Here is a 24,191-nt window from a genome sequence, read left to right as displayed (position 1 = left end):
AATGTAGTGGAATGACACTGGATCTGTTTTGCTTTCCTGTTGCTAAATTTTCCAGTGTTTTGGCTTCCCCTATGGGAGCTGTGCCTGGGTCAGGCTGAGGAGTTGGTGACCTCGTGCCTCTCATGTTTAAAGCATGTTGTTACCATCCATTTCTTGGCAGCGTGTGCTGGTGTGGCTGATATGGAATAGGAGAGGCACAAACAGAAGAAGCAGAAAATGCCTCTTCTGGAGGCTCTAACTTGGGTGAGGTTGCCGGTGGGAAATGAGGTCAGATGCTGGAGACCAGGGTTAATGGTGACCAAGTAGCTCTACTGCATGTTATGGAAGCGGGTCAGTTGTCCCATTGCCAGGTGGTTGGAAGTTTGCATTGGGAGTGTGAAAACTGTGGTTTTAATTTCCAGGGTAAGTGTTGTATTTGCATTACTCGTTCTGCTGAGAGGCCAGACTCCTCCGTTTCTTCTGTAAGGATTAAAAATGTGACTGGCAGCATCTCTCATCGGTCTGTTTGAGCTGTGTACCTTGTAAAAGGAGCCCGAGTGAACTCTGTTTTTCAGGCACTGGAATGTAGGCAAAGACAATGATGGTTGGAAGCTCATCCTCTAGGAATCCTCACATTGCTTTGGCACATGCGGCCTGCAAGAGGACTTGCCAGGGAGCTCTGGGCTGCCTGTCCTAAAATGGCTGTTAAGGATGTGAGTTTAGCAGAGCTGGGAAGGCCTTCTCTGCATACTGCGGGGCCCAGAGCTTCTCAAATATGATTGCACTTTTATAACTAGTTTGTGACTTCAGCTGGGTGGAACCGGGGTGAAGTCTTGGGGCTTTGAAGATAAGCTCTGGCACACTGCTGCGGCATTTTTTGGATGTTACTGCCCTCAGTTGTTTTCCCTCTCCTCAGCTTCTCTTCTGGAGACCTTTGCTGCCTCAGCATCATTGAAAGGAATGTGCCAAGCTTTAGGGTTTCCATAAATCATCGAGGCAGAGGCTTTTATATAAAACGCTGTGAGTGTTTTTGAGGCACTGGGAGTTTCTCTTCTGCGGTACGGCCATGTGAGGTATTGTAGCCACTAGCAAAGCGGGGGGCAGTGATGTTCGATCATTTATAGTGCGATGCTGTTTGCTAGAGCTTGCCCTTGGCCTGTTCTGTGAGGGCTGTGCTCTCTGAAGTATAGGCCAGTGGCAATGCATGTTCAGATTACACAGCTGATTACTACCCTTACTCTTCATCTCTTCATCAGTTTGAAATATTGGCTCATGGAAAGGTTCTCTCACTGGTGCTGAGGGGCTGCAAACCAGAAACACAAAGGGCAAAAGGGCAGGGGGAGTGGAGGGTGCAGGTTTGGGCGCTGTGTTCTTTGCAGCCATGACTTTTCTACTCGGGCTGCGGTGTACCACTCCACTCGTGTTGTTGGTACGACTGTTTGTGGAGCTGAACTGTGACTGTGTCACCAAACTGACCTGGATTAAAAATAACCAGGTGAGGAAGAAATCTTACATCTGCATCACTCCCAAAGTTCCTGTGCGCTGAAGCTGGGGGCCAGATAAAAAGCTGCAGCAATTTAGGAGGCTTTTCTGTGCTTTCAGGGGGCTGGAGAGAAGCTGAGGAACCTGCATGTTGCCACTGTGTGGCACTGTTTGGCCTCGGAAGGCCCTTCGTGGGCCAGAGGAGGCAGCAGCCCTGGTCCTGGCAGTGCCTCTGCCCTCACATCCCCAGCAGATGCGTTCCCCATGCGGGCAGGGACAGAAGGGAACTGCTCTTCTCCCAGGGGAAGTGTGCCAGTGCTTGTGTGTCATCATAGGGAAATGAGTCTAAACTGTGTCCTTGCCTTCTGGTACCTTCCTTGGTGATTTTAGCCCTTGAAAAGGCTGAGCTGTGTTCTTTCATCTATTCTGACAGCTGGGACCTGCAGGTAGCTCCTTGGGCATCAGTGCTTATGGCAGCTGTTGCTGAGCCGAAGAAGGGAATTGTATAGGACAAAATGGGAAAGTGTTCAGCTTTCAGAAGCAGGTGCAACGTAATCATAGAACCCAACAGCTCTGACTGCATACAGGCAGAGGTGTGGGAAGAGGCTGGGCAGGGAGATGCTGAATGCATCCCTCCTAGGACCTGCAGATCTGCACACTGTGCCTATCAGAGTCTGCTCCGTGCATACCTGTATGGTGCCGTGGTGCTTTTTTTTTTCCCCTCCCTCTATAGCCCTATATAAACACAGAAACATCACAACTTTATTTCAGGGTTAGAAGTTGGCTGAAAGGAGTAAATCGAGCATGACTGCAAGGCTGCAGAAGGGCAGTTCGTGCTGCAGCCATCACTGTGACCAAGACAGACGGTGTGCAGGGCTGGCATTTGCCTTGGCACTCTCTGTTTAGGCAGAGGTTTGGCATAGCTGCTTCTTCCACAGTTTGCTGTGTCGTGGTATTGTAGGAAGATGGAGAACTGACAGCACGTGCCACCTGTCTACGCCAAGGGACGTGCATCTTCCCACTAACCATTTGGCAGTGCTGGCACGGAGGGCATGAGACAAAGAGAGCAGGAGAAGTGTTTGGGTCACAGCCTCCCTTTTTGTGGTTAGGGTTTGTCCGTTAGGTCTGCAGGCTTTTGGAGTTTCATTCTGTTTTTCTTTTGGCTGTTTTCTGTGGTCTCTCATACGTTGTGTGCTTCTAGGTGTGCAGTGACTTGAGAGTTCAGGGTGACCCAGTGCTCTGCTTACCTGACTTTATGTAGGAATCCACTCTGAAAAGCAAAAAAGGAGACTGAATCAGTGGGCAACTGTATTGTGCAGCTATATTGGGCAGCCATATTCCTTTTTTTTTTTTAATGGACTGCTGGATAGGGCAAAGTGAACTGGGGAGCTGAGTCCTACTTGTTCTGTGCCACTAGTTTTGTTTGCCTTGGGTCTATGTTGATCTTAAACACGATAGTACTGTCTGCAGCTTACTGCGCAGGCTGTGAGTTGGTAAAGTAAACAGGGCAAATGTGCTGTCAGTCTCTTGAGAAAGTGTTAATATTACACTAAGTTTGAGATTTTAATCACCCCTGTCAGGAAACGCTGAGTTACGGTTCCCACAGTTGCAGTTGCCTGCTGCCCGTGCTCTGCAGTAGATACTTCCTAATGTTATCATGTAGCATGAGTGCACTAATAAAGATTACTGCATCGTTGCAGCTGGGATTATGGAGGAGAGGTTTTCCCTTGGCACAACAGTAATTGAATAGTACTTCTCTCCAGATGTCTGAATGCTTTGGAATCATTAAAGAATTAAGCCTTCTGGGCTCTGTGTGAGAGGTCGATCTTGCAGAGCATCAGAAAGTTGGTAGAGCCACCCAAAAAGCTCCTAGGAAAGCTAAGACCAGATCTGCTCTCCCATCTCCGTGCATCGGTGCAGGAACTGTTTCTGCTCAGCCTGCTGGTTAGGAAGAGAGGTGTTGCTTTTGCCTGGTGCTGGGTGCTCTCAGAGCAACAACCCTTTTGCAGTAATAGAATTTCACAGGATCATAGAATATCCCAAGTTGCAAGGGGCCCATAGCAATCATCAAGTCCAAGTCCTGGATCCACAGAAGACCACCCAAAACTGTGTAGGAGCTGTAAGCAGCACCTATCTTTGAGTTGTTTGTATTTTGTATCAGGTGAATGGTGCTGTTTCTCTCTGGAGCCCATCAGCTGCTTCCATCTACCAAGTCCTAGAATGTGAGATGAGTGTTAGGCATGCAGGGAAGATGGTCCACAACCTGAAACCTTTTGGGAGAAGGTTGAGGCCACTGTCTTCTTAAAGCAGGGGAGATTGTGAGACTTGTCCTTTTTTTCCTCTAGGTCTGTGTTTAGACAGGTGAGAACTGTATGGCAGTGCCTGCTTGGAGTTATCGTTATGATAGCTTTGGCTGTGATTCTTTTCTTCCTTTCTGAGATAAGACACTTGCAAGGATTCTCACTTTCTTTCTTAGCTGTTCTCCCTTGCTTAGGAGAACAGCTTTATGTGACACCGTTTGTCTGTACACCATGAATGCTATGTTCACTTACACCTCTGCAGCCTATTCATGATCCAAGGCAGGAGAAAGGCAGTTAGGGAACAACTGTGCTCTTGGGGGCTGCCTAAGGCACAGCCTTGATGGAGGGCACGTGTCATTAGCTGGGAAAGGGGTCACTGTCCCAGTTGGCTCTTGCACTTTTCACATCCGTTTTTCCGTGGCCGTGTTTGTTGTTTCTCCTCTGTGTCCTTGTTCCTCTTGGGCAGCAGCTGCTCTGGGCTGGCTCCTTCTCCCGGCTGGTTTCAGGCAGTGCAGCTTTTCCTCTGGGATTCTACATCTGGAGAGGAGTGCTGCTAGGGCAGCAGTGGGATCAGACCTCCTGTTTATCCGTTAGAGGTTTTGGTGGGGGATTCTGGCCATTGTGCTCCATCAGGCTGTCCTCTGCTGGCACCAATCACACTGAGTAGCAGCAGTGACCTGTGCTCAGTGTTGGGGTGGCCCTACTGTCACTGCCTGCAGTCCCGAGGAGTGTCTGGTTTGTTAAGAAGCTGCTGTGATGTGAGCTGAGCATCTGCAAGCATGGCCCAGCTTGCCTTGTGCGGATACCCCACAGAAGCATCCCTGTTTGAGAGCAGCTCCTTTTGCTCTCGGCTTTTTCATTATACACAACTAGAAATTAATGACAGGCTGAAGTGGAAATGATGTATTGCTGTAATGATGGCTGCTCTTCCATACAGGTGGACGAGAAGCCACTTGGGAGACTCATTAATCTGAGGCATCTGCCCCCCATTCTGCTGCCTGGCTGATGGGTCCGGCGTGGCTGGGTGGCACTTCAGGCAGCATGAAAACATGGGCATGCAATACAGCAGGCTCTGAATTCACTGCTGGGATGCAAAGGGTAACCCTGCAAGCTTGCACAGTGCTCTGAAAGCTCACAGGCTAACTTTTGTATGTGTTATTTACACCCAGCATTGCACACATGTGCGGAGAGTGGAGGGAATAGAAACCACGGGACCAGCAGTGCTCTCTGCTGAAGCCTTTTCTCACATCTGTTATATGTTCGAGCCGCACCAGAGCGGTGACATAGGTGTGTCCCCAAAGGGAGGCGACACAGGAGGTGGGTTTCTCTCACTGCAGGGTATACCCGAGGTCTCACAGCGGGGCGGTGGGTCAGGCTGCCATCAGCACCTTATTGCAGGAAGGCGGCTGCACTTAGGTCAGGAAGTTTGTCTACGCTTAGGTGCTCTCTAGTATGCGACACAGTGATGCTGTCTGTGGTCTGGTGCAGAATGGTCTGCCCTTGCTGTCAGGGGAGGGCAGTGCTTCCCCTCCAGCCTGCTGCTTGCTGCTTTGTTGCCTTGTATTTGACTCGAAGCTTGGCTGTGCTGTAGTCCTCTTCTGAGCCTCCCCTATGGCACGGAGAGACTGCGGGGTGGGAACGTTGAGCACTAGCAGTCAGCAGAGGGCTGCCCCTCCTTATTCCTCTCCTTTACCCACCACCCACGTGAAAAGGCAGCGGGAGATGTCGAATCCCTAATTTTTATGCCCAAAGCAGTACTTGAGAGGGAGAAACCTGGAGTTCCATCTGCCCTGCCCGGCAGCCTCCTTCTCTCACCCCCACAAGCTGGCAGGAAGCAGTTGGGTTTGGTTACTCATTCGTGGAGGTCAGGACTAGGTCTGGGTTTTTTTTTTTTCCCCTTTGTGTTTAGGAAACGGTTTACAAACTGTTTTGAGCACGGGGGAGCTGGTAGCGTGCGAAAGAGGCTTCTCAGCCTCTTTACTGCTGGACTCGTGTTAATTCTCTGCCCTGCCTCCTTTCCTGCAATCTCTTTCTTGGTTGGCAGCGTGAGTATTTCTGAGTGCTTTCCCCAGCCTGCAACCCCTCCACCTCCCAATACGACCTCGGGTCACCAAGCCACCTCGGGGCTTTATTTTTACTCTAGCCGTTTGGTTTCACGCGGTGAGATTGGTTTCTTCCCCCAGCAGTGAGGAGCCTTCGGTGCAGAGGAAGTAAAAGAGTGCCAGGCTGCAGTTGAAGCTGGTTAAACACTAAAACCACACTCGTAGCCTCTCTGGGCTTGAGACGTGACATTCAGCCATGCAGCTAGCACTGACATTTTTGCCGACCAGTCGTGCACCCTCTCTGCTTGCACTTAACTTCTTTAAAACTCTGATCTTTTTTAACTTCTAAAACCTCCTCAGCTGTGGTTTATGCGTTAGCAATCCAACCAAAAAAGCACGAGGCAGAACAAGACCCTACAGATCTCCCATTGATGCTCGGCACCGCTCTGCTAGAGCTCCCAGAGCTCAGGGCTGCTCATAGAGCCTGGTTACCCGTAGAGCGTGTGCGTGCATGTCATGTAGAACCCACGTGTTGCTTTTCCAGCACAACCTGACCTTTTGCCACTACCCAGATAGTGAGGGCTAAGCCTATGGGTAAGAGTTTCCAGAAGTTGCTGTTGATTTTTTATTGTTTTTTAATTTATTTCTAGACCATGCTGGTGGTATTTATCTGACTGCGAAGAACAAGGCAGGGTCTGACGTTACTTGAAGGAGAGAAACGCCGATGTGTTCTCCTTCCCCTAACAAGCATCTGGTGCTAATGTGTGTGGAAGGAGGGTGGTGGATCAGAGGTGGGAGCCCTACAAAGACATCAATGACTTACGCCTGTGTGAGGGGCTCTGCTGTATCCCAGTGCTCAGAGAGGCTGTGCGGAGTAGGGGGGCAAAGCTTCGAGTTCCAACAGGCTTCTCATACCCTAAAACCAAGCACAGTCAGCCAGAAACCACCGTTCCCTGTCAGTCACTCTTTCCTCATTTCCTCTCCTGCTGGTGCTGATCAGCCAGGGATTTGTGTGTAACCAAACCCCCTCCTGCTGCTGCACATGAGCCCTTTCTTGTAGCAGCGGGTTGGATGATCCAGGCACAGCAGAGCGGTGTTGGGAAGGGAGGGTTTGCACTTCAGACAAGAATGCTGCAGGAATTGGCAGCACCGGTAAAGGAAGTAAAATGTCTAATAGCAGGACTGGGAAATTTCCCAGAGCAGGGTGAGGGCTGTTAGGCAGTGATTGCTCTTGAGCCTTTCTTGTTAGTCTAACCTTGATCTCTGTCTGATGTTGGCCCAGTTCGACTTTTTTCTGCTGTACACTGGCTGGGTTGGCATCTCATATTCCACAGCCAAACCCTTATTTCTGCCACGGGGAATATTTATTTCTTTCCAGCGTCGAATGAGGCACTTCCAGCCAGATTCCGTATCCACTGTGGAGGTGGATATTCGGAAAGAAACTTCCTTCCGGAGGATCAGGGAGTGGAACCTGCTGGAATCCGTGTCATTTCCTCTGTCCTTGGCTCTACTCTTCCTACCCAGCACATTTCATTGCTGTGTGATTCAGAGTGCAGAGCGAGATGCTTGAGTGCCCTGCGTTATACTGTCCAGGTAGGAGCAAAGGCTCCGGATGTGTCCGAGTGCAGCAGGACAGCTGTGTGATGCTCACATATGGACCCAGCTCCGTCCTGTGGGAGCTGTGCTGAGCTCAGCCTGGCTGCCACCGCCCTGCCCCTCATTGCTGAGCACAGCTGGGAGAGCAGGAGTGTGGCGAGCTGCTGACGATAACGCTGTCATCCTTCTGGAAGGCTCTGCCTCTGCTCAGCCCATTGTCCGAACGTCTTCTCTGTTGGCCTAACTCCTGTCAGAGTTATGTCTTTTCTGTCCTCACCATTCTTAATCTCTCCCATTATCTCCCCACTTTTTGCTTGACCCCACAAATAATGTGCTCTGGAGTAGCGAAGAAGGCTGACAACACCCTGAGCTACGTGAACAGGAGATTTCTTATGGCCTGAACTCATCGCACGTTTCTCAGTGTCAGTTTTCTATCGCAGGAAGAGGATGCTGTTCACTCCTGGCAAACAGTATGTATTTGAGTATGAGCTGCTTTTGCTGCTTGGAGCCGCTTCAGCGCACAGCATGCAGCCTGCCTTACCTGCTGGACAGAGAGCAACGCTGCCTGGGTCATCTCTCAGTGCTTAACCAGATGCAGTCTGGAAGAGCTGAGCATGTATCCTAAATGACCTGCAGCACCAGAGCCAATTCGTGAAAAGTTCTGTGCTGAAAGTTAACTTGATATCTCAGCTGAGGACCCTCTCTGGCATGTTTGCATAGATTCATAGAGTTTCTGGCCAGCAGGGACCATTAGATCATCTGGTGTGATCTCCTGTATATCACGGGTCCTTAAATTTCACCCGGCTACTCCTGCATGAAGCCAAATAACTCGTGTTTGGCTAAAGCAAAACTTCCAGAAAGACATCCAGCCTTGAGAGTCCACCCTCTTCCTGGGGAGTTCGTTCCAGTGATAACTGCACTGGTTCTGAAACATTTGTGCCTTATTTCCAGAGTGAATGTTTCTCGTTTGTTCTTGTGCTTTGCAGTTCTGCTGGTGTAAAGGGCCCTTAAATGCCACGGAGGTACTTTGCACACTGCAATCAAACCACCTCCCAGCCTTTCCCGATACACTTAACAGATTGAGCTGTTTAAGTTTTTTTTTTTTTCGCTGCAAGACATTATTTCTAGCGTTTGAATTGCTTTTATGGCTGTTTGTTGGACCTTCTCCAGTTTTTTCAGCATCTCTTTTTAAAAACAAGGGCACCAGAACTGGATGTGGTATTTCAGTGTCAGTCTCACCAGTGCCGTATATAGATGTAAACGTGCTGTCCAGTGCCTGCTCTGTGCTAGGGATGCATTAACCCTTCTGCTGGACGTTGCTCTGGGAATCCCTGAGGCCTTTCTGCAGGAGCTGCCCCAGCTGCAGCCTCCAGGAGGCTGATTTTCCACCATCTGAGATGTATGATGTGGCACTTAGCGTTGGAAAAACCCGGATTATGAAACAATTATAATAACCTCATGTGAATGCACTGTAACCATCAGTGCTTGTTGTTCCCTTTGTACCACAGGCAGTTGGCGACTGGATTTGCTTTCAGTTCATTGATAGCAATGCTGGTAGAAAGCCTCTGCTGACCTCTTCCCATCCAGTTTAGTGAGGGTTCCCTGAAGGCTGCTGCTTTTGAAGATGTTAATTCAATCAGGTTTAAGTTATTTAATCACCATGTACTGTGTTTAGCCTATTTTTTTTATTGGAGAATGGTGCACGTTGCTGATTTCAATGCTCTACAAGCAGCTTAGGTAGAGGTCTGGTTGAAAACAAAATCACATGCACATAAACACTCTAGCTGACCTGTTTTCTGTAAATTGAATGTGCTACTAATAGCTTCATGATTAAATCATATCAAACGTCCTTATAGGCCAGGTATTTGTTTCAGAGACAGTGAAGTCACTGCTGCTCGATTTTGCATTACTCACATGCACCATTTTCTTGCTTATGTTTCTCATCTCACCTGCTTCCTGCAGTGATGAAGAGGAATAAATCAAAAGCTCATCGGCTGTGCTGAAGGGCTTCCTTGCTGCCTCTTTTTTCTCTTGCTGGGATGCTGCCTTGTAACTCGTAAAGCCACGAGATGTGTCTGGGAGCCACAGCTGCTGCAGCCCAAAGGATCAGGAAGCTGCAGGAGTGTATCAAATTTTCTTAACCTGTAGATGAGTTTTCTGTGCCTCAAGGCCACGATACGTCAGGGTTCCCTCTTTTTTTCCACGTCATAGTAAATTGGATTTTCATTCATGTGGTCTCTCATGTTTAAGTACTGGGACTCTCACTGGAGTTGCTTCTGTTGCTACAAAATGAATCCAATTCAGGGCAGGACATTGCACGGCTAAACAGATAGCTGCACTAGAACACGTGGCCGGGAGAAGCAAAGTGAAGCTCTGTATCCATGTACACTTGCAGGTGGTGTATGAAGAGGTATTCTGCAGCATCCTGAGTTTTGGGAAGCAATCTGTGCTCGGTGCTGCTGCACTGAGATACTGCCATGGGGAGCAGCAGCCAGAGCTGGGCCTTGTGGGGTGAGGACAGCATGGGCTAAGAGCTGGGTTGGCATTTAGCTGAAGGATACATAAGGGAGCAGTAATAGTCGGTGTGGGATATGCAGCCCTGGAGCTGGGAGGGAGGTACTGCATGCCTGAGGTGCCTGGATTCCCAGCAAAGAAGCTGTGCCTGGAAAAGCCTGGCTGCCCAAGAAACCCTGCAAATATTTGGGATGAGCGTGGTACGTGTTTTGGAGCTGAACTGCGTGGCTCTGTGGTCTGTGTCCCAACCCCTCATCACTGAGGATACCCCCAGACTTCAGGGAAGCATCCCGCAGTGCTCCAGCCCCTTCCACTCCGGTGGAGGCAGCGTGTTCGTTGCAGGCAGTTTTGCATCTGGTCTCTTGATTAATGGACTTGTCTTTTGCAGCCTATTTTGACTCTGACACTGCTTTCTGCTCCACAGATGCTTTGCTGATGTTGAAGAAAGTTTGCCTCGCTTGATAAAGACCAGATCCTGAAATTTACTTCCAAACCTGAAGTAACAATTTTTAACTTGAAACGCTTTTTTTCCCCAGGAGTCGCTGCTCCAGAATCCTTCCCTTATTTGGTGCCTCCTTCACAGCTGGGGCTGATGCTCAGGTGCCAAACTCTGTGTACTCCCTGCAGCGAGCCAAATGGGTCCGTGGCTCTGCTTCTCGGCCCGCCTCGTGGCACTCCTTTTCCTGTGCACCCTGGTGGCATTTCCTGTGTTTCTGCACGAGGGTGGGAAGCATTTTCAACCCTTTATAATCATGGAGCAGTCTCCTGAGGTTGGGTCTTGCTTTCTTCGTTTCTGGCTCGAGCCATGCCCACACCTCCCTTTCAGCTGCCTGACCGCCTCTGTTCTGTGTGCCATCAGGACGTCCTCGTGGTGGCTGCTGTGATCTGAGCTGGCTGTTCCGGGGCCGTTGCTATCCCTGCACTGAGGTGCTCGGAGCGGAGTTGTTAGTCACTGTTGATTTCTTCCATGGCAACAAATCCGCTTTGGTTGGAGGTGCGGTGTGTGGATGCTCCCCGAGCAGCAGCGGGTTGCTTCCTCTGGTGAGGTTGCTTCTTCCCAGGTGGATTTAGTCTGTCTGCACGTGCTGACTCATGACAGCCGAAACAGCTGTTTTCAGCTTCAGGCACTACTGTGTGCAGGGACCCCTTCTTCTCCTTGACAGCTGGTTTGTTTTTATAACTAATGCCTTCACTATATGCTCATAACTTCCATATCAGTGATGCCCGCTGTTCAGCTGGGAGGGACAAAGTCTTTTTTTGACGTAATCTCATTGATGCATCAACATTCCTTGGCGGGCTCTTCCCGTGCAACCGACCGGGACCTCCCCAAGGAGCAGAGCAGTGGTGTGTGTAGGGAGCCCTACATCCCAGCATGGGCACAAGGACCGTTTTGAGGGTCCCTTGGAGGGGACCCACTCTTGAATAGTGCAGTGAGTCAGGTGAAACCAATGGGATTGTTGCAGGTCTCCTGCTTACAGCTTCAGGGCAGCGAGTGGGGCTTTGGGGAAGTGTTCCTCTCCGCTGTGCAAATGCAGAAGAGCGGGTGATGGGACTTCCTCCTCCTCCTCCCTGCTGCGGGCTGCTGGGTGGAAGTCTCTGTTTCCCTCCAGCCGTGAGAAGCAGCATTTGACAGGAGGAGCAGAGAGGGCTCCTGCAGACCGAGGGGCAGGTGAGTCACCAGGGAAAGAGTCATTCGGAGAAAAGCCCAGTCAAAGCAGCCCGTGGCCCTGGCGTGAACTCGGAGATGAAAGGTCCAAAGTTAAGTGATGAGCTCATCAAAACCTCGAGGCTGTGAGAGAAAAAGTGATGAAACAAGCACGAGAGGTGCCTGCGTGAGGTGCCACAGCACTGGGGCACACAGGTCTCAGCCTGGGCTTGCTGCTGCTTGCTGAAGTTGGCAAGAGGGATAAAATGCGCTTCTTACCTAGAGGCGTGCATCCTGCTTCCTTTAGAAAAAACCTCTATTTATGTATGCACATATGCAAGTCCCAGTTCAGCACTGATTCCTGCGATGTCCTTGGGATTGGTGATGAAAAGACTGAGCTGGAAGCTTCCAGTGGGTTCAGCACAGGTCCCCGGGTCCCGCTGCTGTCCCTGGGTGAACGCTCCATGCGTGTCCCCGCTGGGGGCAGGGCCACTTTGCATTCAAGGTGGGGAGTTTGGGTTCTCCCCCGCTGATGGTAAAGTGCTGCAGTTCTCAGGGCTGTGGGCTCCATGTGGGGTTAGGGGAAGGACTGGTGTCCTTATTTCTTATTTTCCGTACGTGTGCCGCCTTTGAAGCTCTGAGCTGCCTTGGTGTCTTAAAGAGGATGGTAGAAATACAGCCGTCCTGACGTTGCTGGCAAAGTGAATAAGGGCTTAGCTCAGCTGTCCCAGTATTCCCCAGTCTCTTTGGGTTTCATCTGCAGAGTTAATAAAATGGTGGCAAATAAAGTCAGGTTCCAGTGGAAAAGGGCTCTTTAGGGCAGCAGTAAAATAGTGAGTAAGCAAGAACCCCTTGCTGCGGGGGCCAGTTTAATTGGTCTGGCTTGTTTTATGAGACAGGTTTTATGTTGAAACTCGCACATGGCCCAGGAGCGACTCTGCAGCAGGGCATCATTCTCCTGCATGGGTCCTCTGGGAGTGCAGCCTGGGTTAATTACACCTCACCGAGCCGTCGCACCTCGCCAAGCAGCTTGCATACGGAACGGTGGGAGCTGGGGAGCTGAGCAGATGCAGGCAGAAGGCAGCTGCCTTGTGCTCTGCCCGGTGCCACTCGGTTGGGCATTGCCCTGCCTGCCAGCTCTCCCTCTCTCTGTGTCTCTGACAGCCTCGGAAATGGAAAGGATGCTGCTGAGCTTTGCAGAGGGATTCAGGGTATAAAATAGATGTGTGAATGGGAGCGGAGCGGCGGTGCTGGACCGGGTTGTTGCTGGTCGGCGTCTCCCCGTGCTGTGCTCGGGGTCTGGCTTTTCTCATCGTGGTGAGGCTGTGCAGGCGCTGGATGAAAGCTGCCTGTTGGGGAGAAGGTACAAGGGGGGCCAGGCCGCTCCTGGGTAACACAGCCACCTCCAAGGTCACGCAGAGAGACTCTCTGCCACCCACAGCCTTCCTCAGAGCTATTCAGATAAGGATGGGGAAAGCCCAGCTTGCTGCTGAGCTAGCAGAGGTGGCCTGGAGCAGCAATAAGGAACGAATCGAGTTGGATTTTGGTGTTGTTGGACCTCGGTGGGGCAGGAAGCTGCCGTCACGCAGAGTGCTACAGACAGCTTCCCCTGCATCCACTCTGCTCTGTGCTGCGCTATGAGCTGCAGAGAAATGCCAAGCCCTGCCCAGCATCTCTGCTGCAGCCTTGCAGGGGCTTTCCTGAGAAACCCGGGCTGCCTTTTCGCAGTTGCTTAAGGCTGGTGTTAAATGAAAGGGTAACACATCACCCCCAAACCCCGTGCTTGTGAAAGTGGCACCGGCACGGCACGAACGAGCTCCGAACTTTGCAGCTGAGCTCGCTGCAGCAAAGCGTTAACGAGGATTTCCCTCCCCGCCTTGACCAGGGGCTGCTCCCAGCCTCTGCGGCAACCGCCGAGCGCTGAACCAAATCGCTTCTGTTTTTCCTTTTTCTTTTTCCCATCGGTTGGAAGCGCTGCGTTCCGTCGGGTCCCTCTCGGGGAGCGGAGCGGTGCCCGGGGCTGCAGCGAGCAGCCCGACCCCAGCAGAGGGTGCTGTGCCTCCACCGCCCTCTCCCCGCTCGCATCCAGCTGTTTGGCACTTGCCCTCGCCTGTGTGCATGATGTTTGTAAGAATTCGGGCATGTCCATTTGGTTCCCATCTCCAGTGCCACCCCCAGCATCCAGGCCAGGTTCTTCTGTCACTGGGGACGTTCTTAATTCACAGGAAATCGGGGAGAGTTTAATTGTTTTCTCCTCTCTCTCTCTCTCTTTTTTTTTTTTTTTTTCCCATGCAGCTGAACAAAAGGTTCATCCTCAGTTTTCTCCATGCCCATGGGAAGCTGTTTACCAGGATTGGGTAAGTGTGCAGGATGTTTATTTTATTTTCCTACATTACAAGTCTTTTTGGAATTTAATATTGTTAGCAACTAAGCTGTGTTTGGAGCTGAGGGCACAGGGTGTGAATTCTTGCAGGCCTAGCCTCGTGGTTCCTATTCTCCCTACCCGCCCTGCAGTCCATGATGGTTAGCGTTGGGGTTTTCTTTCCCCACCTCAAGGCCTCGTGCACCGGGACCCTCTGGCACAGACTGGGCTCAGCCATCTGTTGTGCACCCAGTAGGGACTAGAGGCTCTTTTCTCCTTTTTTTGCCTTCAAACTGTGCTCCCTCCACTTCAATCTCTGGTGTTGTCCCCTTCTCTCCCACCGCCCCCACTCCCAGCCAGCGGAGTGGTGGCTCTGGGAGCACTCAGTGGGTCACAAAGCCCAGGGGCAAAACAACCCAGTGGCTGGGAGCTGCTGTCCAGTGGCAGCCTGTTCCCTGGGCCTGTCACCTTCCCCTCCTTAGAGAGAGGAAGCAGAAGAATGCAGCACTCCAACACTGACGCCGTGATGCAGCCTGAAACCACGGCGCTTGCTCCATGCAGCACGCTCTCTGGGATGGCATGTGCTTGACCTTGCACCCTTCACAAAACAATAGGAAGCAGAAGCAGAGCCCCTACTCGAGGTTTGGTGATGGCAGCATGTCTGTGCTGCAGGGCAGAATGTCCAGGGAGCTGCTGGTCCACAGCTCTGCCAGGCTGTGCTCGCGGCCGAGCTCTGTGCTGAGCACATGCCAGCAGGGGGATTAATGGGGATGTTGCAGTGATTGCTTGCACATTTGGCTCCCGAGACTTTTGTGAAATTAAGATGTAGCGTTAGAGGCGGTTGCTTCCCAGGACAGTCATTTAGAAAACCCAAGTATGTTTAATGGCAGAAGATCCCCCAAAGTACTTAGAAGGGAACTAGAAAGTAATAACATGACACAGGAAGAGAAATCGTCCAGCCCTGCTAAACAGCTTCCGTGCTTAAAATAGGTAAAAGGTGAGGAATGGCTGAGTCCTCTCTGGGCAGGATCTATGGTAATTTATCTGTAAAAAGTATGGAAAAGATGGTGTTGAGCTAATTTTGAGCCATCTTGCTCCTGAAACCACAGGTAAGCATATTATTCAAAGCTTCCACTCGGTTCTTGACCTGCTGGTTCTGAACTCAGTGGGGTTACTGCATGCCATTCCAGATGTGCTGCGGTATCCAGGCACAGCTGGCAGGGCTGAGGAAGCCCTTGCTCTTCCTTGTTGTTATTCCATGGCAGTAATCTCCATCTCCTTGCTAACAACCCATCCCACAAAGGGCTCCTCCATCCCCAGCGGCCCGTCTGCTCTAGGAGGATGTTGCTGCACATGTTGGATGTGGTCTGAGATTTCTCAAAATTAGGAAGTCTTTAGAAGCAATCATTTTGCTCTCAGTCCCTGGCTGTGCCCCAGCTCCAGGAAAGTTGCCTCTTTGAGAGGGAGCAATGCTTTTGTGCTGGCGGAGCTGCTCCGTTCTGCAGGGCTACCGAGTACAGGGGGCCTGTTTGTTACAGCCCACGTTTGTGGGGAGGTAACGGAGGCTTTGCATCGCTCCAGCAAACAGTGCCAAGGCAGAGGGTACCCCTGCTGCTAGGTAGAACCAGTTGTTGAAAGGCATCTGTGAAATATGGTTAAGCAGAAAGCAATTCTGTCTTTAAAAATAGAGCCTACTGCTGTCCTGAAAGTCTGTTGGGGAAGCCCAGCAGAATTGCCCATGTGGGTTACCAGAAGTGGCTTGCTAATCCAGTCTGTAGCATGCTGATATCACAAGATCTGAATCTCTCAGGGGGAAGATAGAGGAAATTGCTCTGGAGGCCCTTGAGGTTGCCTGCCTGGCTCCCGGCGCTGTACCCACTGCACATTCTGTCTCCCTTCCTCCCACTGTGGGCACATGAGTTACGCTGTCACTGATGAGGAGCTGGCACTTGCTGCAGACCATTGCTTATTCTCGCTGGGTCCAGCTGTGACTTTTTCTAGTGCAGGACCAAGAGGGAACAGAGCAAACTCAGCAGAGGAGGCAGTGGGATAGGAAAACTGTTTTTTATTTTCCCCACCAGTTTGCAGGTTTTTTGGCAGCGTTTTGATGTAAGGATGCCTTCAGGGGATACCAGGTGAGGGCTCCTGGGAGGGCTGTTGTGGGCAGCCACGTCACCGCTGTTTCTGTGAACTGACTGTGCGCTTCACAGTCGGTTCCATTGCTGACCACACTTCAGCTGGGGGATTGCTGGGGATCCATCAGCTCTACAAGTAACCTCGGCTAATTCCCCGAGTGACGCCAGATGAAGAGCAGGATAAACGTGTCAGCTTTCCACGGGCGCTTGTGAGCAGTGTTGAAAGCACACCTCGTCCCCGGCGTGGCACTGCAGCTGTGTCTGATGAGCAATAGCAGCTAGCAGGACCAGAGGACTGCAGGTTCCTGTCCCCTGAGCAAGGCAGGGCTCCAAATAGCGAGAGCTGACAGCTTTCTCACTGTGCTGGGAGTGTGCAGCTTGGAGGGCTCCGCGGGTCCTGTCCCCATAGGCAGCACCAGCACAGGAGCTGGGGACAGGCACTGTTCTCTGGAAGAAGTGTGTTCTTGGCCAGTGTTCAACACACTTGGAATTGCCACATCCGCAATGTGGCACCAGTGTGTGCCGTTTGCTGCAGCCCGTGTTTTTTGGGAGTCCCATGGGCTGCTCCTGGTCCAAGCGAGCTGCTGGCCTCTTGGCACCACTCCCAGCTTGGTAGAAGTCAGTAGAAAAAAATGGTTGGTCAGAAATGACTCATAAAGGCCGTGTTTTCCTGCCAAAGGAATGCTGCCTGTTGGTTACAGAGCAATCCCTCGCTGTCCTCGCCGAGGAAGGCTTCGGCTGTCTCCCTCACACCGCCTGCACCTTCACTCCAGAGGCAGCGATTCCCTGTGGCTCTGGCATGGGCAGCAGCGCCTCAGCACCTTGTGGGGGGGTCCCTTTTTCCTGGGCAAGGTGACACGGAGGGAGCCGTGCCACCCTCCCCAGGGCACAGTCTGCGTTCTGCTCTACAGCATCTCTCTCTGTCTGCAGGATGGAGACGTTCCCTGCGGTGGCTGAGGAGGTCCTGAGGGAGTTCCAGGTCCTGCTGCAGCACAGCCCCCCTCCCATCGGAAGCACCCGCATGCTCCAGCTCGTGGCAATCAACATGTTTGCAGTGTACAACTCCCAGCCCAAAGGTACCATGTGCTGCTTTAAGGGAAATGGGCCGGGGATCGCTCGTCTTTCTTTGAGCTGTGGATGGAGAAGGGTGGAGGGCACATACCCAGTAGGTATCATCCAACAGGGTTGGATGCCTGGGGGTGTCAGTGTGCGTAAGGATGGCAGCAGTGCTGTGGCTTGTACTGGAAGGCCTCAGTGAGGTGTTTCATGGCGTGGAGTGAGGAGGCATCACGTCCCCCTGGAGCCTGAGTCATCAGGCATGGACAGAAGGCTCTGTTGTACTGCTCTGCCATCCCGGTGCTTCACCCGGGTCCTGCTCAGCGCCCACGTTGGCACTGTGAGGTCTGGGAGGATCTTGGAGGGCCTGGCTGAGGGCAGGGTGTTGTTGTCTGTGTCTGTGTGGGTGGCTGAGCCATGGGAGCATGAGCACATGGGAGATGCTGCTGGAGGCTACGCCCTGTGCTAAGGCACCTGGAGGATAAAGCACATCTCATGTCACTCATCCTCCTCCATCCGCCCAAGATGTGGGCACTGTCATTGTTGGGTTTAATTTGTTACTCAGCAGGGATGCTACCAAAGCAGAATCCTCTTCTCTGGGTTTGAAATCGTGCTTTCAGGGGGTGTGTTTCTCCCTTCAGCCCCCCAGCGGGCCCAGCAGCAGGTGCCTGGGTCAGCCTGGGCCACGGTTTTGGGAGCACAGAAAGGGCCGTGCTCCCTAGCTGGGGGAAGTAGCGTGTGGCACGCTGATGGCTTGAGATTTAGCTTCCAAAAACAGATGGACCTCAGTCAAAGCCACCACGCGGGCTGTGGGGCTGAGCCCCGATGTGCTGATGCTGGGTGATTTCTCCCTGTGAGTCAGTTGTGGTTCTTGGTGGCCAAGTGGGCTGGTGACAGCTGGAGGGCTGGGCCACATGGCTCCCCATGCTGCGTACTTCACAGGCACCATCCCTCCCCTTGGGGAAGCCCTGCGAGCTGTCAGCCCTGCTAGCGAGGACATGCCCTCCTTCCTGCTGGGTGCCAACCAGCACCAGTGTGTTTATGTCTGAGCTGCAGAGTACTTTCTGATGATGAGCAATGCCTGTGTGCGGCCCCCTGGTAGGTATATTAATAGCTGTGTCTGTGCTCTCAGACAGGAGCGGGTGGTAAAGAGGAAGAATTCTGTCTGGGCTGTGTAGAAGCCCCCGTGGCAAGGCTGGAAGCAATCCCAGCTCTCAGACCACTGGACTGTGCTTCTCCATCCGAGCCAAGCTGTGGATGTGAGTGAGTGAGTGACAGAAAGGGAGCGCTTGTTATCTCCTGTGCAAAATAAGTCGTCTTGTCTCCCATGCGAGTAGTTGCCAGCTGCTTCCAGCTCTCTTTATCTCTGGGGAAAGCAAACCTGCTCCTGCTGGGGACCTGTGGACCGTACGTGGAGCAGGTGGCAGTGTTGGAGAAGTGCTGTGGGTTGGATGGCACCGTGGCTGCCATCTGATGCTTTGTGCCCCCGAGGGCTCTTTGCTCCGGTGACCCTAAAACGTAGCGAGGAATATTGTTGGCAAAGCAAATTCTGTTGTCAGCACAAACGCTCCGGTGGTCTCTGAGTGCTCATGTGCTGAGTGCTGGCAGAGCCCGCGGTGGGCTCAGTGCCGACACAGTGATACTGAGAAGTGCTGGGAGCTGGGTGCAGAAGGGGAGGGGGGGGCGGAAAAGCAAGCAAAGAACCTGGAGTTTAAAAGGCAAGCAAGAAAGCTGGCTGAGTTATTACCAAGTGCCCAGCACAGAGCAGCGAGGGTATTGGCTCCTTCCCCGCTGTGTGGGATGCTGTGGGCAGAGGGCAGACTGGAGCATGTGGTGAAGGGCTGTTGGGAAGGTACGGGTTTCCATTTCCCAGCACATGGGTCACCTCGCTGGGCTGCAGCTGCATGGGCAGCAGCGGGTGCAGAGGGGATGCAGGGAGCAGTTCCACCCTGCGTGCATCCCGACTGCCAGGAAGCCCTGCTGGGAGCAGCGCTCGTTGGAGGCAGGGCTTGGCTGAGTGAGCTCTGTGGGGCTGCATCTAACCCTGCAGTTGGACCGAGTGACCTCTAGAGATCCCCTCCTACTGCAATCCTCCTGCAAATCCGGGATCGGAGCTGCTGTGTCCTTCCCATGGCACGGCTCTGTCTGACGTTCACTGCGAGCTGTCGGTAGCAGGAGATGTGTGTGTTTGGGGCCAGTGAGGGAGGTCTGTCTGAGAGCCTCCTCTCCTCGCTGTCCGGGGGCAGATGTCTCTTGGGGCAGGTGCTCCCTCCCATATATTTCCATTCTGTGGGGCCGCAGCTGCTCCTGAGAAACTGGAGGGCTTACTTGCTTGCCCCCTCTCTGTTGTCTGATGAGTCCCTGGTGCTGGGATTGGGGGATTCTATTAGCACTTGTGGGGTGGTGTTGCAGGCAGTCTTGACGTGGAGAATTTTGCATACTTTAATTCATTGCCAATTAACACAAATTTCTAATCACTGACTTGGGTATTGAAAAAATATGGAAGTATTAGTAGACAAACTCACTTAAGTAAATACCTTTCCTCTTTCTTCCTCAAACTGATGCCAGACAGCCACCCTGCAATTTCCTTACTCTCAGCTTCCCCCGGTTTCACTGCAGGTTGTGCTCAGTCTGTCCCAAATCCCTCAGCAGCATGGCAGGCTGGGGGCTCGTGCAGAGTGGTTTCTATCTGCTGCTCTTTGCTTTTCACTCGTTTTCCTTTGCCCCTGCATCGCAGTGTTTGCAGTAATGTCTCCTCCTGCGACTACTGCTTTCTGAAATCTGTCTTTGCAAAGGTGGCCCTGTGCCCATCTGACCATTTCTGGGGGGTAGAGCTGAGTGCAGCCCCATGCCTGGTGCTGGCAGCAGGGCTGCGCTCATCCTGTCGGAGCAGGAGCCGGTTGCAGCTGCCCTTGCAACACTGGGAAGACCCCAGGAAATGGATTGGGTTTGTTGTTTTCCCTGCCAGAGGAAGCCAAAGAATTCCCACATGAAACATTCCCCCGCTGTTCAGCACCAGGCAACACACTGCTCCCTGTGAGCCCAGCCTCCCCATTGGTGATGGGGACGTGCAGCTGGCTGGTCCCCTGACCTCCGGGCTGCCTTATGGCAGGGCAAAGGTGGGACGAGGGTGCTGGTAGCCTGTGGAGCGAGGAGAGCCCACCCATGGGATGGAAGCAGAGAGATGGGTGCTCTGCGTGGCTGGGATGTGCCATTGCTGGAGCAGCCCCACATTGTCACCAATGCATCGCAGGGTGTTGGTGGTTACCGAGGGTTTGGGCTCTCCTGGGCTCCAGCCTCTTCACGGGGTGGCCCTTTTAACAGTTTGGTAGCCATCTGCACCATCAGCTAACAGAGAAGTTTGGATCCCTTTATCCCAACCACAAACACTCCAAGCATTTTAATTTTTTTTTAATTCTGTAATTTGGGGAAATAAAACTCTGGTTTCTGCAAAGACTAATTGAAGCCGTGCTTGCGGCAGGGGCATCTCGGTGAGGGGAGAGAGAGAAACCCCCTCCCAGCCCATCTGTGCCCAATTTACTCCGATCTGGCCTCTCTGAGGCTTTTTTTTTCTTTCTCTCTCTCTTTAATAATTTGTTTTATAATTCCTGGAATCAAACCCATCTCAGACACACTGTTTTATTTTACTGTATTATTGGATTATACTTCCTATAAATCACTGGATGTTATTCATAGGCCACCACCAGAATAACTTCCCCTCTCCCCCCCGACAGGCCCGCATTCCAAACAAGCGCACACCAAAGTGGGGGTGCAGCACGGGGCACCCTAGAGACACTTCCCGGAAATCCCAGCAAATTTGCCTGGCTGTGGGTGTGAAGCATCAGGCTGCAGCACCTGGATGCCTTCTGGCACTCCCGGGCCTGTCGCATTGTGCTGTGTGGAGTTTGTTAGGAGGTCGGGCTTAGGTGGAAGGAGGGGGGGCTGCCATATGTGCATCCTCAGCACATGCCGGGGGGGGGGGAGCGGGGGGGGAAAGGGGGGGGAAGTTACATCCCCTGGGGCTGAAGGAGCAGAGGCATGCAGGGAGGCTGTGGCTGAGCACTGCTGCTAGAGGGGACTTTGGGCAGAGCAGGGTGGCCATGCTGGTGAGTAGGGAGGGAAACCTGTCGCTTGGGCAGCAGGTTGCAGGGAGCCTTTGTGAAAGCAGCTGGGGTCAGGCTGCCCTCTGGGAGCAGAGCAAGGTCTGGCTTTTGGTGCTAGAAAATAAGTTGAAGGCTGGTGAAGCAAGGCGGGAGGAGGATTCACTCCCTGCTGCGAGGTCAGAGCAGCGTGTGTCCCTTTGCACTGCCATGCTGCGTGAGATCGGTCGGTGCTGCACAGCCCATTGCTGCAGAAACGCTCAGGCTCATGCAGAACTGTTCTTCCACGTCTGAGTGCTCACTAATTATAGCTCTTGCAAAGGTTTTCAGTTGTTGCACGGTCCTGCTTGATGTTTGAAGACCTACACCAGCTTCTTGCCCAGATCTCCCTGGTAGGTGGGATCCGCACATTGCTGGAGATCAGCTGCAGCTCCTTGCAGGCATAGGACTGTCCTCCCTCTTCCTGCCATGGATGCTCAGCGCCAGCCTGGCTGCAGAGAGGCACTGGACCCCCAGAATTCAGACCATGCTTGCTGTGAGCAGCTGCTCTGCTGCCGTCCTGCCACCGCACGGCCCTGTTCTGCCTGCAGCGCGTTTCGCTTTGCTGACCGCAGCTGCTCAGCCTCATAAGCTAAAGCATGAACCCTTAAAATATCCCCGGAGGGGCTGCAGAGGGTGGTGATGGCAGAACCGGGCTCTGTCTCTGACCATCTCCACAGTGCTGGTTTGGTTTCCGATGGTTGGACCCCAGCTTTGCTCAGAGCGGAGTGCAGCATCAAGAAAAAGCCTTAGAGGGAGCATGTAGCACTGTGCTGCTGCACTCACATCTCAATGGCTTCTCATGAGGCTCTAACCACACCTCACATGTTGGAGCGGACTGGGAGCTGATTGCAAGGGAGTCCAGTGCATGTGAGTGGGTTTAAAAATAAAGCAGTGCTGTGGACGGCTGCCTCGGTTTGGTGGAGTTTTAAAATTAGGCACAAAGCAAAGCTTAATAAACCTCAGGCTGTAGATAGCAGAAGCAGCAACTCGATCTTCCCCTGTCTGGGGAGCAGAGCAGAGTCATTTTCTCATCATTTGCCTCTTTGCATGGTTAAATGTGTGCTTCCCCAGCATCTGGGCAGCTCCACCAGCTGTGCCAGCTTAGGGCACGGCAAATGGGAGATGAAGGCTTCTCCCATTATATGAGCTCCTGTCCCGTTGGCAGTGGTGGCCCTGGAAGGAGCTTGAGGGTCCTTCCACCTCCCTCTGGGGCCTTGCGTTTGTAATGCAAACCTTCGCTGCAGGGAGGATAGAGCTGAGCGGCGGTGGGGCTTGGCTTGTCACACAGCAAGTGTGCACTGAAGTGTCTGCACTGAGGTCACCAGCGTGCAGCTGGCAGTGACAGCGTGCCGTTGCCCCACGAGGCCGCAGAGCTGCAGCGTTAGCGAGGTGTTGGCAGGCCGTAATGCTTCCCAGGGCCTTCAGTTTGGAAGGAAGTGATCCTTAAATTCATCCTTCTCCTCCTTTCACGTTGCTGCTCTTCTGTGCTTCGGGTTTGAGTTTGAAGCAGGAAAGGATCCATCTTCCTCTGCATTGCAGTTCTCGTGTGGATGCTCTCCAAAGCCACCAGTACAGGAGCTCGCTGGCTGCTGGTGGCCACGTCCAGGTTTGCAGGACAAGGCTGACATGGCACAGGCGTGCGTGACACCCACACTGCTCGTGTCAGCCGGCTGCTTCCTGTGCTCACACACTGCCGTGGGGACCACGCACGTGTCCGGAGGTGGCAGCTGGCCCTCCTGGGCTTCTCCAAGTGCCTGGAGAGGCTGGCACGGCCATCGGGAACTGCAGGCGCCTTTCCTTTGGGGGAAGGAAGCTGTCTCGGAGTTGAGACTTTGCATCAGCAAAGTTCAGGTAGCATGCATTTGGCCCAGACGTGTCTCAGAGCTTCGCTTCTGGGCTCTTGAGGCTGGTGGCAGCAATGTTTAGACCAAAGTCTTCCTTTGCTTATTCCCCTCTGTTTCCTGTTTAAAAGGCAGATTGTCACATATTTGGGGATTTATTTACCGTAATTGGAGTTATTTTCCTGGCTGCTGGCTTCTGCCCTCTGATGCAAGACTCCGCAGCGAGATGTGTGTCCAGAAAGCCATGTGACTTTTTTCCCCTTGCCCCAAGTGCCAGCAGGAGATGCAATAAGCACCGCGCTGCAGGGAATTTCCACTTGCAGTTCAGGTTTCTGAAATGTAGCCGTCAGCTTCGGTGGCAGGAGATGGAGCGGGGCTTTGTGGCAGGGAAGGGGAAGGTTTCCAGTGAAACAGAGCACTGCTGTGTGTGTCTGTATGTGTGTGTGTGTGTGTGTGTGTGTGTGTGTGTGTGTCAGACTCTCCAGCCTGAGCGCAGCAAAAGTCCCCGTTGAGCAGCGCTGGATGAGCTCAGTGGGGCTCCTGCCCGCTCTGCCTGTCACATGAGCACATCCTTACGGCTGCCCTTGAAGCCGTTCCACCAAACGATACCGAGATATCATTTCAGGGTAACAACTAGAGGGAAATGATTTGTAATCCCCAAGCTCGAGTCTGCTTTGCAGCCAAGCTTCTGCCGCCCGAGCGGCAAGTCGGAGCAGGGCCGGGGACGCGCCAAGCTGTGCGCACGTGGCCGTGCCACCGGGCCGTGGGCTGGGACACATGTGCTGCTGCTCGCTGCGAAGGAGCAGCTCTGCTGCGTGCAAAGGAAGGGCAGGAAGCAGAGCTTCTCCCATTGTATGTTGGCACGCGGTGTCCCCAGCGCTCCCGCTGCGCGGCGAGGAAGGAGGTGCCCACTGCGGCCGTGCCCCGGCACAGAGGGGTGCTGGGGAGTCGGGTCTCGCCAGGTGCAGTGGTTGGGTGAGGCTTCAGATGTTTGTACCGTGACAGGAAATCCTCTCACTTTTAAAGAGATGTTTCTGACTCTTTAATGTGCGTTGCGCCTTTGATTTCCTCGCGCTTCTAAGCAGCACCGAGTCAAT

At 52.8% G+C, this 24,191-nt stretch overlaps 1 protein-coding gene and 1 non-coding gene across 6 annotated transcripts in view; both read left to right on the top strand.

The window, feature by feature from the left end:
* Positions 1–24,191, top strand: part of SMG6 (SMG6 nonsense mediated mRNA decay factor) — a 90,964-nt gene that overhangs the window by 9,656 nt on the left and 57,117 nt on the right. For all 5 annotated transcript variants that reach the window (XM_004946548.5, XM_004946547.5, XM_040650407.2 and 2 more), the window contains exons 9-10: positions 13,854–13,915; positions 16,986–17,131. In XM_004946548.5, coding sequence (XP_004946605.3) covers positions 13,854–13,915; positions 16,986–17,131 — 208 coding nt within the window. The remainder of the gene's footprint in view (positions 1–13,853; positions 13,916–16,985; positions 17,132–24,191) is intronic.
* MIR1696 (microRNA 1696) lies at positions 4,509–4,578 on the top strand. The gene has a single exon (NR_035190.1). It is a non-coding gene; the product is annotated as a microRNA 1696 (primary transcript).

The sequence above is a fragment of the Gallus gallus genome, chromosome 19 (assembly GCF_016699485.2).
Source record: "Gallus gallus isolate bGalGal1 chromosome 19, bGalGal1.mat.broiler.GRCg7b, whole genome shotgun sequence".
Lineage (NCBI taxonomy): Eukaryota > Metazoa > Chordata > Aves > Galliformes > Phasianidae > Gallus > Gallus gallus.
Note: the sequence above shows the minus strand (reverse complement) of the source record. Positions and strands in the feature narration are given on the sequence as shown.